The 17,400-nt window shown below is 43.0% G+C and overlaps 1 protein-coding gene across 2 annotated transcripts in view; it reads right to left on the minus strand.

Moving 5' to 3' along the window:
• Positions 1 to 17,400, minus strand: part of LOC141265647 (cadherin-7) — a 471,557-nt gene that overhangs the window by 115,348 nt on the left and 338,809 nt on the right. For both annotated transcript variants that reach the window (XM_073678971.1, XM_073678972.1), the window contains exon 6: positions 1,418 to 1,605. In XM_073678971.1, coding sequence (XP_073535072.1) covers positions 1,418 to 1,605 — 188 coding nt within the window. The remainder of the gene's footprint in view (positions 1 to 1,417; positions 1,606 to 17,400) is intronic.

Consider the following 17,400-nt stretch of genomic DNA (forward strand, 5'->3'; position numbering starts at 1 on the left):
GGCATATCGATTCAAGTACAATTGAATACTATTTGTATTTTACAAAATTGCATGTTCACTAGAATGTGGATTTTTGTTTTTAACTTGTTCTGCACTGGGGTGGCAAAAAGTAAAAAAAAAAAACAAAGCAAAAAAAAACAAAGAAGACTAATTCCCCACTGCTAATTTCTCCACCCACCTCCACTGCTCACTCTCCTCGATCCAATCCTTTGCACCTCTTCATTCCGCCGCATGCTTAAACCTTTGGCATCTTAACACTAGGCCACAGAGATATCCTGCGCTTAGTTGCATCCGAAAGTTCCAGTCTAGAGTATGCTACATAAAGTTGACCTTAAGACACGTACTCTATGATGGAACTTTTGGCCACAACTAGAAATGGGACGTCTCTGGGCATGTGCATTTTAAGGTCATGGTGACATTGTGATGTCACAATGTGTGCTGTGTGCTGCAACACATACTCTAAGCCAAGACTTCCAGCTGTGACTAGGCCCAAGACACATTTTTGCATACTTAGGCACATCGTGGGCCTAGTCGTTGCTGGAACTCACTGGCTAACATGAAGATGCTCAAGGTTTAAACATGTGGCAATGGTCAGAAGAGGAGCCGAGGACTGTAAAGGGAACACGGAACAGTGAGCAGCGGAGGTTAGCGTTGGAGTGTTTAATTGCTTGTTTTTTTCTACATCTTACATTTATTATGCCCTCAGGTCTCTCCAGATGCCAGGGCATAAAAAGGGATATTTAATTCTTGGAAAATACATTTGCTGCAATCAAGTTTCCTCGTGAAATCTGCGTGATTTGGAGAATATGAATCTCGTTGAATCCACTCATCTTTACATATTAATATATTAAACCACTAGGACTTAGGAATAAAAATCTAAATATATAAAAACTGCCTAGAACATGTAGAGAAGTTAAAGGGGCTACTTGAGAGATTAAAAAATTAAACTATCTATAAGAAATTTAAAAAACAAATATTATTCACCTATTAAATCACCTACTGCTCAGCATTTATGTTTTGTGGTCCTGTGGTCTGTTTTTAGTTTCCTGGAACAATTAAGTGATGTGGCAGCATATGACCACAACAGCCAATCACAAAATCCAGCAATAATGTTGACATGTATTGCAAGTGACCGCTGATGCCAGTGCTAGAATGTCATGTCATCCTACAGAAAAAAAGAAAGGACAATGGGGCCCCTTACAGCATTAGTGCTGAAGCAGTGGGGGTATTTTTTTAAACATCTTCTGCTGGCTTGTTTTTCTAAACTATTAAGTAACTCCTTTAACTCTAATTTTTATTAGAGAAACCTAATTTAAGGTAATAAAAATACATCACATTATAAACATATAAGAGAAATGTACCATATCTTCGATAAAACAGAAAAATCAAAACAAAAATTAAAAAAACACAATCATACCTTCTGAATTGCAACAATTCCTTCTTGCGTATCTTTATCAACAGACATTTTAAACACTCCGTCCACATCACCATCGACAATCTTATATTCCATCTCTGCATTTTCTCCAATATCAGCATCTGCTGCTTTAATCCTTGCCACTGTTGAGCCAACAGGCAAGGATTCAGGCACATAATACTGTTCAGACTCTGGAGAAAGAAAGGTAAATCATGAGTAAACATTTATCCACAGGTTAATGCCGCATGACATGTATAATCAAGATTTTGGAGATATGGGAATACTCCTCACGTTGATGGAAGATTTCCCATTTCCAAAAACTAAGTACTATGTTTGACCTTGCTATAACAGTTTAGAGATACATTATTCTCAAATATTAAAGCTTCTTTTTACATTAATAGATCATCATTGTTTTTAGTTTTCTTTTTTCCAACACTTTTCAGGTATTAATATTTAACATTTACACAGCAATATGACAAATTTTCAAGTCATCTTATTATAACTTGGGGTTTTCTTTAAAACTAAAAGACAAGCTATTTTGAGACAAAATGTAAAATAAAATGTATGTAATGATACCTCCCTATTCCCATGCTGTTGGCATGTTCTCTAACATATCACTCCTAGATTGGGCAGGTGCAGACACCCATAGACTCTCTCATCTGAGAGAATCAGGCCAATTATGCAAATTAAACTCTGATCACACTCTGATCTGAGTGTCAGCATAGTGTGATCCGATTCTCTAGGATGAGAGAGAAGAGAAGCATGCTGTGAGGAGAAGATGGAGAACAAAGTTTCTACAGCTTCTGCATTCTGTCAGTGCACAGAAATCAGACTGCACTTTAAATTTAATCCGAGTGCTGTCCGATGATTTCCACGCACTCATTTACTTGCTTCACCGACTGCGATCCAAATATCAGATCTTCTATGGCATGCAGGGAAAAAATTGGACATGTGCACGGCCCCATAGACTAGCATTGGTCCTGGTGCGATCCGATGTTTTCTCGGCTCACACGTGGACTGATAATACGGTCTTCTGCATGAGTCCTTCAGTGCATGATATTTTGGCCAAAGCCCATTTACTACAGTCAGTCATTGCATTCTCCGTGCATGTCATGCATGGTGTGATCCTGGTTGCAGGCTGTGATTGGCCATCACAGTCACTTACTGTGCATCATCTAGCATTGTTGAAAAATAGTGATGGGTGGAACCAGAGGACACTGGCAAAAGACTTAAAAGGGTATCAGTTTTGGAATTTTCTTTTTAATTATAACAACGATACAGCTTTTCAATATACTTCCCTATATTTTTAATGGTTCTCAAGATCTCCTTTTGCTCTTGTGTGCTCTTGTGTAAATTCTGTTCCTTGTTGTTTACTTACAATTAATGAAAATTTGTTGTAGACAAGTGAGGGAAAAATAGGTGCAAGACTGTTCACATAAGCAGGGCAGTTATTAAAACTGTGTGCCTGTGTTACACAAGATCTTTGTCTTAAAGGGACTCTGTAGGAACAGAATGAATGTTCAAACCATGTACGGGTGCTCGGTATGACGTTGAGTAACTTCTCACGGCCAAGCTGTGAGTTGGGATAGTCAAGGAGAGGGAAGAGACAAAGTCATAATTAGGTAACGGTCCGAGCTCTAAATACCAGAAAGATAGCGGATCAGAACAAAGGGGTTAACAGATGGATGGTAAAAACAAGGTCCAAGGTCAAGCAATGAAAGATCATCAAGCAAAACACTAGGTGCAGAGAAAATCAGCCACATTTAGCTGAAGCTACATCTGGAAGAGGTCTGGGATTAACAGCCCAGTAAAATATCTGAGCAATCGCCAGGACAATACACCTGGAGACAGCCAGCACCTCCCAGTCTCAGATTGGATGGTCAAGCTGTCAATCAAAACACTGACAGCTCAGCATGCCCCTACACCAGACTGAACACTGAGCTGTCAATCCAAGTACTGACAGCTTCAACACACCCCTGTACCAGATTGGATGGCTGACTCGTCAGTAACTGCATCCCAGACACTCTAAGGGGTAGAATCGTGACAATCCGTGCTTCATGGCGCCGCCAATCATTTACATGCACCTTCCCCCCCGCTTGTTTTACACCTATCTCCCCTCATCTTTGGTTCCATGAAGCCACAGCTGTCAATCAAAGAAAAGAGGGGAAGTGGGGCGTGGAGATTGAGAAAAAACTAGCAGGTGGGAAGATCTAATTAAATTATTGGTCTGGCCGTGAAGCACCGAGCACCTGTACTTGGTTAGAACAATTATTCTGTACTGACAGAGTTTCTTCAAACAATAAAATTTCCTTTCAAATGTCAACAAGCAGAGATCTTGGAAACAACTACAAAGTGATATTACATTGGAAATGAAAATTATTTATTATTTTTTCACAGACAATATCATTTTAACTCCTTCCTACTAAATGACATATTACTATGTTATGTAGTGAGTGCAGGTGGAACAGGCTCAGGAGATAAACCCGCTCCCTACAATGTAGATGCCATCACCCGCCTCAAACAGCTGCAGTCTAAGTCATGCAATTCTGCTCTAGTGTCTTTTTGGGTGTCCAGTGCCTCAATGCAAAGCATGTCAATAGATTGCCGTGACAACTGACCCTGTCACCATTATCTTGTTATTTCTGTAAAGCCCAGCCACATGCTGGCTATTTATCAGAACATGATTTGTACTACATATTGCAATACCTAGTACTGCATATGGAAAAAGCGATCAAATAATTGCAGAAGGAGTGCAATGTAAAAAAAAATGTAAAATATAAAAAACCATACAAATTTAAATCAGCGCCTTTTTTCTCAGCTAAAAATAAAGAAATAAAAAAATGAGTATATTCGGTTCTGTAAAATGATGATCTATGAAAATATTAAATAATTTAACCCATTAGGTAAAAGTCGCAAATAAAAAAATCACAATGCCAAGATTGCCATTTTTTGGTTACCGTAGTGCCATCAAAATTGCAATTAAAAAAATGATTAGGCCATCTTGCTTAAAAAAGTCACCGCCAAAAGCTTCAGCTTAGCATGACAAAAACAAGCACTCACACAGGGCCATCTATGTAAAACTACAACAGTTATTGTTTTCGGAAAATTATGACACAAACCCTAATTTTTGTTTTAAGTTCAGAATATTTTAATCACTAAAATAATAACTAAATATATACAAATTTTATCTTGCTGTAATCGTACTGACCGGGAAAATCATGTTGCCAAGTTACTTTCCCACACAGCGAACACACAGAAAAAAAAATATTATATGGTAATTGTACCATGAAAAATTGCAGCTGGTCCCGCCCCCCCCAAAAAAACCTTCTTACGGCTGTCGTTAGAGAAATTAAAAAATGTTATGGCTATTGGGACAAAAGGAGGAAAAAACAAAAGTGCAAAAAACAAAAATTGTCCATTGAGGAAAGGGGTTAAATGATTTTAAAAATGAATATTTTTCATATGAGGCAAAAAAGAATATAACTTGTGAAATATCTGTCTTAAGGTATGTTGTGGCAGGAAACTTTTAAAATGAAAGTGTGTTGAGAATATTATAAAATGCCTTTCCATTTCGCAAAATACAATAATGAAAATTGTAAAAATGCTGTGTAAGAGCCATCATTAAATACCAAACAGTACTATTTTTCTAATTATTTCAGTTGTTAGGAATTGAATAGTCTCCATAAAATCTAGTGCTTCAGCACACTTTCTAGCATCCCATTAACATTAATTTTCATCTGTATTTCAATATTCCATGCTCTCATTGTTAGCACTGTCTTTTCTTTTATTTCCAAGCCCCGCAAGTATGTTCTTTATCAAGGATTATTTCAAAAGCATCTCGAGGCTTCAGTATTTTCATCTTGACCTTTTAGCGACAGCTAAATCCATTATCCATTTTAACAAAAGTTTTTTAGCTAAAACTGAAAACTTATAAATAGCCCCTAGATCTTCCTGCCATTTGATATTGCGCACGTGTTGTATCCGGTTTACATTTACAAAGCTTGTCCTTGTTGATTTTCAGCAGTTATTCATGCAAATAGCATTCAGTGATTACAAATAAGATTTAACATGATTCTCAAGGATCAGTTAACATATTGGATTGTATCTTAATAATTCTGCTTCAAAGACAGCTGGCAATACACATTACAATATATTCTGGAGAAAGCCATAGACAAGCCAATCCATCAAGGTTCATGGTAATGCATAGTAATTAAGGTAAACCAAGGCTCTCCCCATTACTATGTAGAAAATATTTTTTTTCCTATGAATTCTTTAGAGATAACCTGTCACTTGCTCCAAAAATTAAGCTGAACACCTTGCAAAAATACCAGAATTCTCCTGATTCTGCCACTCTTTTCAGTTTTGCAATATGTCACTCCTTTGCATAGATATTCACATTTGTTCTTTTCAAGCGCAATATATGAAATCTCTGCTTTGAAGACCAACTAAGCATTTTTCTACAGTCTTCTCTGGGGGCATCCTTCTCAGATGCTGTGATTGGCTGTGTTTGTGAGGGAGGAGTGAAAGATTTATAAAAAAAGCTCAGTTGGATTACAAAGCAGAGATTTCACTGCAGGATAGCAAATGTGATTAATGGAGTGATGCAGCACAAAATGGAAAAGACTATATGTGAACAGTGGATCAATGGGGTTGTCAGACCCCTCTGGTCTAATATTGATGGCTCATCCAGGATATAGATCTATATCATAACAGTAGAACACCCTTTTATCTACTTTAGAGCAACAATAGCAATGTCTCACCTGCTTAACTAATACACAAAGAAACCTAAAATTAAAGATAGGTTCATAATAGCATTTGAGGTTTAGACTTTTTTTTCCAGTATAGATGTAAAATTAACTTTAATGGGGTTTGTTTGGGTTCAGTTTGGAAAGTAATCAGTTTAAAGCATGATATGCTTTTTTTCCCACAAAATCTTCAGGCTCTGATGCAAGTCTTAGTCTTTACTTATATATAGTATGCATTTTCACTGATATTTCCAAAAAGCTATTTCTAATCTAACACAATTCCCTGAAGATTAAATCTAACATATGTTGGTTATGTTATGCATAGAAAGCTGTTTGGCTTCTATTAGTATCGATAGTTCTAACGGTGACATCACTGTGACCCACAAAGGACTAGAGAAAGTCTAGTGGAGCATGGTACTGGCCGCTGAGGCTCCACAATCTCACTCAAAGCTATCAGTGGAGAGGAATATCTGCACTGTGTAATGCTTACTACAGCAGAGAAGTACACTGATTACTCAGGCACTGAGGAATGCTACATCAAAGGTGCTTTACACACTGTGAACTTATACGAAATGGACATATTTCAAGATGGTAGTTTGGTTCCAGTGGGAATGCATAATACTATATGTGTTACCTACATCTTTTTGTGTATTAGTGTCAGGTGTCAGATCACTGCCAGAGATGTGCTGATCTTTTAAAATTCAAATTTGCTGGCTTTACCAAATTTTCCCCCCAAAAATTTGATTTGCAACTAATAAATTTGCGCAAATCTCAATAAAGGAAAGCTGAGTAGTCTCGAAAGCTTGGTATTTATTGTGTTCTTTTCAGTTATTAAAATGTATCACCCACTGAAGGCTATCAAATTTTAATATTTTTCTACTGGAAAGCTTGTAATTTGTTGTAAAATACACATGGGGTAGTGGAGTGAGGAGAGAAAAAGAAAGAAAACTTATAACACTAATAGATTTCACTCTTTATAAGAGAGAGAAAACCCTGCTGACCATAAGAGCTTAAACATTCCATGGGACAGAGGACCATACTGACCATAAAAGCTTACATACTACAGAAGAGTGAGACTCAGTGACTCTGAAGATGGAAAGCAACTCTGCAATACTAACTGTAATCTGCTTGGGGAACCACTGATTTGCAATGATTTCTCTCTTTTAACTTCAAAACTAAACCCTTTGCTTTGTCTTTGTTAAGTGTTCAAATTTATTGTTTGAAATGATGGTATGACATATTGAAACAGCATTTTGAGCTTATATCTCCTATCAAATGACTATGTTGCTTGCTTTGCATAACAACCTTGAATCCCAATGTAATTCAATTTTTTTTACATCAATGAACAAAATATGAGTGTTTACCAGTAAAGTAGCCTAGGATTTTTTAGACAGCAAAGTTATAAAGTGGTTTGCATTCACAATTCACCTATAACTGCAGGTTAAGACCAAATAGAGTTTAGCACAGTCTTTAACAATGGAAACAATCAGTCCTGCATTGAAGCTCGAAACACAAAATGGTAACATTTTTAATGTGTAACTTAATGAAATAGTTTTTAAATAGATTTTATTATTTTTGATACAAGTTACACATTACACATCAATGCACTTAAAGGGAATCTTTCAGCAGGTTTTTGATATGTAATCTGAGGACAGCATGAGGTAGGGGTTAAAGCAAAGATTTCAACAATGTGTCCCTTATTAAGCTGTTTGCTATTTTTTACTTACAGTGATGGTTTTATCACTAGGCCATTATCAATGCTGTGACTAGCTGGCCACGTGAGCAAAGGTCTGACTCCGCCCCTTCTATGAAAAGCACCTCACTGTCTATAGACATTGTATATACAGAGCCTGATGTAGGCGGGGTTAGCTTTCTGAGCTTTGCTTGATTGCTAAATGTAAGAACTCTGATTGTATCACAACTGCTGCACCCAGTAAACTATTGGGTGCAGCATCATTTTTATCAATATTTATCAAAGAATTTATGTAGAGTTAAGAGAAATTTGGACAAAATGAGGAGAACTGCTTTCCATAGGTGTTGTGTTTAGAGTTGAGCCACCCCCGTAGTGTTCGGGTTCGGTTCGTCGAACACCAGTATGTTCGCCGAACTGGTCATGGAACTGTTCGTCGAACACCGTCGAACACCGTTAAAACCAATGGCAGGCAAACAAAAACACATAGAAACACATAGAAAACACCTTCAAAGGTGTCCAAAAGCTGACAAACTGCTTAGAAGACACAACTAACACATGGAAAATTGACAAGTACATATAGTCATGCTAAAAGAAATGAGGTGGAAGAGTAAAAGGAGGGGGAGAAACAGATATAGGCATGTCATGCCCTTCTAAAACCAGGAAAGGCTGGGGAAAAATCTAAAATCAGCCTACCAACACCCAGACGTCATGACAAGAAAAGTATAAAAAGAAATATCTTTAGGTAGAATGGCGGTTCCATTCAAAACACTTTCCTTACAAGACGTAGTGGTATTCCCATTGGGAGTCGTGCCAAAAACGGAACCCAATACATTCGGACTAATCCACCATTTGTCATATCAAAGGGGCAGGTCAGTAAACGACAACATAGATGCGGAACCAAGTACAGTAAAATATACTGTACATCCTTTGACAAGGCAATCAGGCGGGTCAAGAAGTTGGGAAGGGGCACCCTAATGGCCAAAACAGACATTGAGGGGGCGCCTATTGGGCTGCTTCTGGGAAGGAGCATACAATATAGATCGCTGTTTGCCCATGGGGTGCTCCAGATCCTGCTCACTATTTGAGGCGTTTAGTTGCTTCTTCGAATGGGTTGTCATGGACGTTTCTAAGGGACCACAGATTATCCATTACCTCAACAACTTCTTATGCCTGGGCTCAAAAGATTTGCCACAGTGTGAATACACTCGGTAGTCCTCCTGTGAGAAGGAGAGAGCTGGAGGGAGAACGGACACCACAGAGCCGAGGGGTTAGATGGAGAACGGAAGAAGGAAAGAGGGCGAGGGAGGTAAGTGAGTACGGTGGAAGGCCGACCTGAGCTCCCCCATGTTCCTGCTGGACGGGGAACAGCCCTTGGAAGAAAAGCCGCTTGCTCATCCCTTTGAGGTTACGGGCGCGAGCGGGCAGAAGGACTACGCTGGAGTGCGAAGCCGACACGGCCAGACCGTTCCTGCCCGTGCGACCTCCGTGTCGCCGGTTTTGTGCCAGAGCCGAGGTGAACCCTGATGGCCAGCCCCCCTCTCCCAAAACTGGTGCCTGTCCACTGGTGGGTCAAGACCCCTCGCGGTGGAGGCAGGTCTAATCTCTGCAATTTAAATTGGCTCTGTAATTTTCATGAGTACACTTTAAATCCTTTTACAAGGATCTATTGGAGGGCAAGTCTGATGCCAGCAGCCGCGGTAATTCCAGCTCCAGTAGCGTCCACTAAAGCTGCTGCAGTTAAAAAGCTTTTATAAGGATCGAGCTTGGCGGAACACCGCAAGGTGTGCTACCGCCAGTCCCAGCCCCTTTGCCTTAAGGTGCCTCCCCGATGCTCTTCACTGAGTGTCCCGGGGTTTGAAGCGCTTCCTTTGAAAAAATTAATTGTCCAAACCACAGGTGGTGTAGCTTGCTTAACAGCTGGGCTACTCCGCTGACTAGCAGACACTGCTACTAGGCCCAAAGTATTGCCTGGGCTAGATGCAGTTAAAAATTTGTAATTAGATCTACAGGCGATGGCTACTCCGCTGACTAGCAGACACTGAAGCTTTGGAGCAGACCTCTGATTCCCAGGCTATAGTATGAGTAAACAGCTCTTCAGACTCAACCATCTGTGTTACGCCAAGCCATAGTGCATGTAGTTTCTTACGGTTAAAAGAGTGGGGGGAGACCTGACCCACCTGGAATTGATGATGTCAACGTCATGTAAAATACAGCAAGGGGACTCCAAAAAGAGTCTCCATTTTTTCCAAAAATTGTGGCACAGACACCACTTAAGTGGCATCAATTGTCCCAGAGTTACTTAAAATGGTTGGTGAGTTGATTTTCCAAAAGCCTCAAGCTTTTAGTCTCCCCAGGATGACACAGGTGGGGCAGATGGTGTTTGGTCTGGCCCGCTAGGCCACATTGTAGCACAGTGAGCTTCGCACTGCAACTTATGCTTCATATCCTTGTGATGGTTCAAGCATAAAGTACTCAAACTATTGTTTTTTGGGACTCTACTTAGCTTTTGGTGACAAGTGTTACAGATAACATGAGTTGGGTCATCCTTAGCGATCTCAAAAAATGCCCAGGCTATGCAAGGTTTAGAGCCCATGCGACTCTGCTACTAGCAATACTAGCAAATGATTGGCTTGGTTAGATGCAGTAAAAAATAGTTATTAGATACACAGGCAGTGCAGCTTGCTTCACAGCTGGGCTACTATGCCCAAAGTATTGGTAGACTCTATACTAAATTAGGAAGGAGTCACTGACAGTGGTGGCCCCTCCGCGGGCCGTGGCGATTGGTCATCCCCTTTCGCTGCCCCTTACTCAAAGAATTCACAAACATCTCCCGTCGGTTTGGAGTCCCATTATTCCCAACAAAAACCATAGGCCCCACAACAAAGCTATCGTTCTTAGGGATCGAAATCGACACCACAGCAAGGTTGCTCCGCCTCTCATGGGAAAAAATACCAAAACATTACACCTGATAGAGGGTTTTTGTGCAGTATGGAAAGTAACACTACAGCAGATGCAAGTATTACTAGGTCTCCTCGTGTTTGCGAGCCGGGTGATGCCAGTCGGAAGAGTTTTTTCTCGTCATTTATCGTCCGCAACAAAAGGGGCATCAAAACCGAGTCATAGAATCAGAATCAGCAGGCAGCTCCGGGCGGATTTAGAGGTGTGGAAAACCTTCTTAAAATCATTCAACGGTCACATGTTATTTATGTCAGCAGAACAGTCCAATATTGATCTAAGATTATTCACCGGGGCGGCAGAATCAGGCGGATATGCAGCGATACTAAATAACCAATGGTGCACAAGCTTATGGCCTCCATATTGGGCAGAACAAGTGCTGACAGAAAAACAGACACTGCTGGAACTCTTCCCAATAGTGGTAGCAATAGAAATATGGGGCGCGCGCCTGGCTAACAAAAATTTACGCTTCATAACAAAAAACACCAGCCTAGCGCACTGAATTAATAAGATGGCATCATCGTCTCTCCCAGTGCTAGGCCTACTACGCCGGCTAGCATTCCTGTGCCAAAACACAATATATGGGTCCGCGCTAGCCTCGATGCTGAGGGGGTCTAACGCTGCTGCTAACGCTTTATCACAATTCAATTGGCAGATTTTCACAGAGCTCCTCCCCAACGCCTACCCATCGGGCAACAGTTGCCCACCCTCCCTATGGGATCTAGTGGCGAATAGTTGATGCTATTAATCAGAGCGTCAGTTGCAACGTCGACGTGGCAAGCATATGGTAAGGCATGGGAACAGTGGACATGACTAGTAGCAGGCAGACGGGTTGACCAATGTGAACAAGCCAGAATACAAGTCACCATAGAATTTCTCCACCAGCTAATGATGAGGGGCATATCAGGGGGGTCAACGCAGCAGTGGCTGACCGGAGTAGCATTTCACTTCCAACTACTGAATTGGGGAGATGTGACAAAGAGATTCATCATCAGACAATACATAAAAGGGTGGAAAAGGGGTCAGCCAAGTCAGGAGTGTAGACGTCCCGTGTCACTAAAACTGATTTCTCACATCATATCCCTAACACCATTAACATGACACTCACAATTTGAAGCAACACTACTGTTTACTGCATTTGCGATCGCCTTCTTCGGGGCGCTATGCATAAGCGAATTAGTCCCTCAATCCAAATTTACCACCAGTGGAGGCTTATTACACCAGGACGTAGTCATAGCCAATAATGCAATACGTCTACGCATACGCAAATCGAAAATGGTTCCAGCCGACAGGGGCACTTGGGTACTTCTGCAACCCACAAATGGTACACTGAGTCGGGGAACAATAGTAAAAACATATATAACCATCAGATCACAAAGTAATTTCTTCCTATCACACAATGATGGAACGCCATTATCAAGATACCAGTTCCAAGCTATATTTAATAAATGCCTAACATCGGCAGGGAACCACCCCAAAGATTACGGGACACACTCATTCCGCATAGGTGCGGCCACGGAAGCAGCAAGAGCAGGACTGTCAGAAATGGAAGTTCAGAGGATAGGGAGATGGCGATCCACGTGTTTGGCGAGATACATAAGACCGGACTTGTTATCCTAACTTGGTTTGTTTCTTTTACAGGTTACGCTAAGCCAACAGTGTGGGTGATAGGCCACTCGTATATATATTGTGCAGAAAAAAGGGCAAAAGTCCGCCCAGGTGGGAGGAAATTAGAGTTTTATAACACATATTTCAACTGGAGAGGTATTAGAGGCCTGCAATGGCCACAGGTACTATTGGAGGTAATCAAGGTAGGGAGAGAGGCAAGAAGTCCGGTCATCTTTGTTATACAGGCCGGGGGAAACGACCTAGGTCATGACAAGAGCACAGAACTAATGGCAATAATGAAACTAGACACTGAGCGCTTCACAAAACAAACTATAGTATGGTCAGAGATTGTGCCGATAGCGGTATGGCAAGGTGCGCGAGACATCACGGCCAATGAACGGACAAAGCGGATAATAAATATTCGGATGGCAAAATGTATAAGAGACAGAGGTGGTGTAGTGATATGACACCGACAACTGGAAGGAGATAAAGCAGGCCTCATACGGCCCGACGGTGTTCACTTAATGGATATTGGACTGGACATATTCCTGTCAGGACTCCAGGACAGATTGGAACAAGCGTTAAGAGTGATGGATGGGGGTCAGAGTCCTGCATACGAGTACGCAGGATCCTGTGTGGCCTGGAAATAGAAAGAACATGTTGGAGAGTTACACTTGTTGGCCAACTTGCTGGTGTGGACACACAGGGCATGCTGCAACAAGCTGAATTATTTTAGAAATAAAATGCCTTTCTAATGGAATGAGTATATAGAGTTAATAAAGCTGTGACCGATCCCATCCAGTTGTACGAGTTACATTATTGTATTGTCAAGGAAAGGGGGGCGGTAGGGGGGCTGAGCGTCTGGGTTTGGTTGGGGGTCCCCACAGTCTGCCTAGGCCAGATGCAGTTAAAAATTCTTATTGGATATACAGGAGGTGCAGCTTGCTTCTCAGCTGGGCTACTATGCCCAAAGTATTGCTTGTGCTAAATGCAGTAAAAAAATTCTTATTAGATACACAGGCGGTGCAGCTTGCTTGGCAGCTGGGCTACTACACCCAAAGTATTGCCTGGGCTAGATGCAGTTAAAAATTCTTATTAGATACACAGGCGGTGCAGCTTGCTTGGCAGCTGGGCTACTACGCCCAAAGTATTGCCTGGGCTAGATGCAGTTAAAAATTCTTATTAGATACACAGGCGGTGCAGCTTGCTTGGCAGCTGGGCTACTAAGCACAAAGTATTGCCTGGGCTAGATGCAGTTAAAAATTCATATTAGAAACACAGGCGGTGCAGCTTACTTCACAGCTGGGCTACTACGCTGACTAACAGACACTGAAGTTTGGAGCAGACCTCTGAGTAAACAGCTCTTCAGACTCAACCATCTGTGTTACCCCAAGCCATAGTGTATGTATTTTCTTACGGTTAAAAGGGGGGGGGAGCGACCCAACCCACCTGGAATTGACGATGCCAACGTCACGTAAAACACGGCAAGGGGATTCCAAAAAGAGTCTCCATTTTTTCCAAAAATTGTGCACAGACAACACTTAAGTGGCATCAATTGCCCCAGAGTTGCTTAAAATGGTTGGTGAGGTGATTTTACCAAATCCTTAACCTTTTACTCTCCCCAGGATGACACAGGGGTCGAAAAGTCCTTGTGGATCCATGATTTGTTCATCTTTATGAATGTGAGTCTGTCTGCATTCTCAGTGGACAGCCGCGTGTTCTTTTCTGTCAGCACACCACCAGCAGCGCTGAACACAAGTTCAGAGAGAACGCTGGCTGCGGGGCATGACAAGATCTCCAAGGCGTGAGTGGTGAGCTCAGGCCATTTTTCCAGATTGGAAGCCCAAAATGAGCAAGGGTCCAGTGACACAGTCATGGCTTCGATGTTCACTTGGAGATACTCCTGTACCATCCTCTCTAGGCGTTGACTATGTGTCAGACTTGTCTCCTGTGGCCTTGCAAAAGATGGTCTAAAAAAGTGGTGAAATGATTCCAAAAAATTGCGGTTACCAGCAGATACTGTGTTACTGTTACGGTTTGAGTGAAGACTCGACAGTCCCACGGTTGGCAAGTTAGAACTGTGAGATTCACTACGTGCACCACTAGTGTTTTGTGGAAAAGCAGATGTAAGATTCGGCAACAGCCTCTGCTGATACTCCTGCATGGGTGAATCCCTTTCTATGGCAGGAATTATTTTGGCAAATTTACTTTTGTACCGGGGATCTAAGAGTGTGGCAACCCAGTAGTCGGGATTACTTTGAATTCTGACAATTCGAGGGTCATGTTGCAGGTAGTGCAGCAAGAAGGTACTCATGTGTCTTGCGCATCCAGGAGCACCAAGTCCTTGTTGTGTTGGTGGTGAGGTAAGAATCATGCTTCCTTCCTCTGCCCTCTTCCCCCAACCTCGCACAACAGAAATGTGATCAAGGTCTCCCTCATCTGATGAGTCTTCCATGCCCATTGCCAGTTCGTCCTCCAGTTCTTCTTGGGCTTCTGCACCTTCCTCAACAGTTTGGCTGCTACCATGCGCCCTGGTTAATCCCTCTCCCCCACCCTCCCATGCCTGCCACCTTGGTGCTGCCGATCGTCTGGACCTTGGAGATGTTATCCCTTCATACGACTCCTCCTCTACTTCTTCCAACTCCTCTTGTCAAACCACCTGACTCCGAATTCTGTTTAACGTGTGCTCCAGCATTTAAATCACCGGAATAGTCATGCTGATAATGGCATTGTCAGCACTAAACATCTTCGTCGCCATTTCAAAACTGTGCAGAAGGGTGCATGATCTGAGACCACTCCTGCAGCGTGATTAGCCCCACCTCTGGATCTCGTTGGCCCAGGCTATATGTCAGAACGTATTGCACCATAGCTTTTCGGTGCTGCCATAGTCGCTGCAACATTTTCAGAGTTGAATTCCACCGTGTCGGCACATCGCATTTCAGCCGGTGAACTGGCAGGCCCAACGACTTCTTTAGAGATGTAAGTTGTTGAGCTGCGGGATGCGAAAGGTAGAAGTGAGCACACAGCGACCGTGCCCTTTGCAGAAGGCCATCTAGTCCGGGATAGTGGGCTAAAAATTGCTGGACAAACAGGTTCAACACGTGAGCCATACAAGGCACGTGTGTGACATTGCCCCTGCGAAGGGCCGCACCCAGGTTTGCAGCATTGTCGCACACGGCCTTCCCTGGTTGCAGGTACAGTGGAGACAACCATTCATGAAACTGGGTCTCCAGAGCTGACCACAACTCCTCAGCTGTGTGACTCACATTTCCCAGACATTTCAAAGTTAAAACCGCCTGATGCCGTTGATCCCTGCTGCCAGCATTTTAAGGAGGTGTGCAGGATTCCTTCTGCGCAGTTAGAAAGCGGGTGGCATTACCAGACAGGCTTTGGGTGCAGGTGAAGGACCGAGAGGAGGTTGAGGAGGCAGAAGCAGTGGAGGAACTTCTAGATAAAGAGGATTGACGCACAACTCGTGGGGACGGCAAGACTTGGACAGCAGCCCCTTGTCCTGCTGTCACCATAGCTACCCAGTGCCCAGTCAGTGACATGTAACGCCCCTGTCCATGCCTACTCATCCAAGTGTCTGTGGTGAAATGCAGCCTGTCACACACAGAGTTTCTCAAAGAAGCGGTGATGTTGTGTGCGACATGCTGGTGTAGCGCAGGCACACCTTTCTTTGAGAAGTAGTGCCGACTGAACATCTGGTACTGGGGCACTGCGATGGACATAAGGTCTCAAAAATCCTCTGTGTCCACCAGGCAGAAAGTCAGTATTTCTGTAGCCAAGAGCTTGCAGATGGTGAAATTCAACCTCTTAGCTTTGTCATGGCTAGGAGGAAATGATCTTTTACTTGTCCACATCTGAGGGACCGAGGGCTGGCTGTTGTGCTTAGACGGGGTTGAGTAGGGTGTCCCCGGCAAACTGCCGGTCTGTGAGGAAGATGCAAGCGGACATGTTAGGTTGCCTTGTTCCAAAGGTGGTGCTCTCGATGTCGGAGAGCGCTCAACACCAGCTGGTATTTCCACTTCCAAATGAAATGATGACCTGCCAATCACACTGGCTGTTGCGGGTAAAGAGGTGGCAGGTCTGCGTCCAAAAACATGTGTGACTGCTGTCCCCCCAGTCACAGAGGATGAAGAGGCCATGGATGCACAAGATGGGGCAGACGGTGGTTGGCCCTGCCCGCTAGGCCGCATTCTAGCACAGTGAGCTTCCCACTGCAACTTATGCTTCATATCCATGTGACGGTTCATGCATGAAGTACTCAAACTATGGATTTTTTGGCCTCTACTTAGTTTTTGGTGACAAATATTACAGATAACACGAGTTGGGTCATCCTTATCGATCTGAAAAAATGCCCTGGCTATGCAAGGCTTTGAGCCCATGTGACCTGAAGAGCCACCACGACTTGTGGTCAGAGGCAGAGTTGTGGTTGAGGAGGCAGTTGTTGACGTGCTTCCAGTACTCCGTCTTTGTCCAAGAAGGCGCAACCTAACCTCGTCGTCAACAGCATCCTCCTCCACCTCCTCTGCTGACCTCATCGACTGGCTGACTGTGGGTTGACAGTAAGTGCGATCTCCAACCTCGTCATCATCACCCTGTGTGTTCTCACACCCGTCGTCCTCAGAGCCTGCCTCTTCCTGCCCTGACCGAAAAGTCAAGTTGTCGCTCCAATCAGGTATTTGGGTCTCATCATAGTCTTCATCATTGTCTCCACCAACAGGAGTTACAGTTTGGGAACAAGGGTCTACATTATGCTCCAAACCTTCTTCATCTGGTCCTGGATCCGACTCATAAAGATTCTGGGCATCAGTGCAGATCATTTCCTCATCTGGATTCACAGAAGCTTTGGAGCAGATTCCCAGGCTTTTTTATGAGTAAACAGCTCTGCAGACTCAACCATCTGTGTTACCCCATACTCAGGCGGGCAGCTGGAGACTTGGGAGCTGTTAGGAAGCAAATGTGATTGGTGTGACACCTCT

Source organism: Phyllobates terribilis, unplaced genomic scaffold (assembly GCF_046119375.1).
Source record: "Phyllobates terribilis strain yellow unplaced genomic scaffold, ASM4611937v1 Scaffold_4__5_contigs__length_816908805, whole genome shotgun sequence".
Classification (NCBI taxonomy): Eukaryota; Metazoa; Chordata; class Amphibia; order Anura; family Dendrobatidae; genus Phyllobates; species Phyllobates terribilis.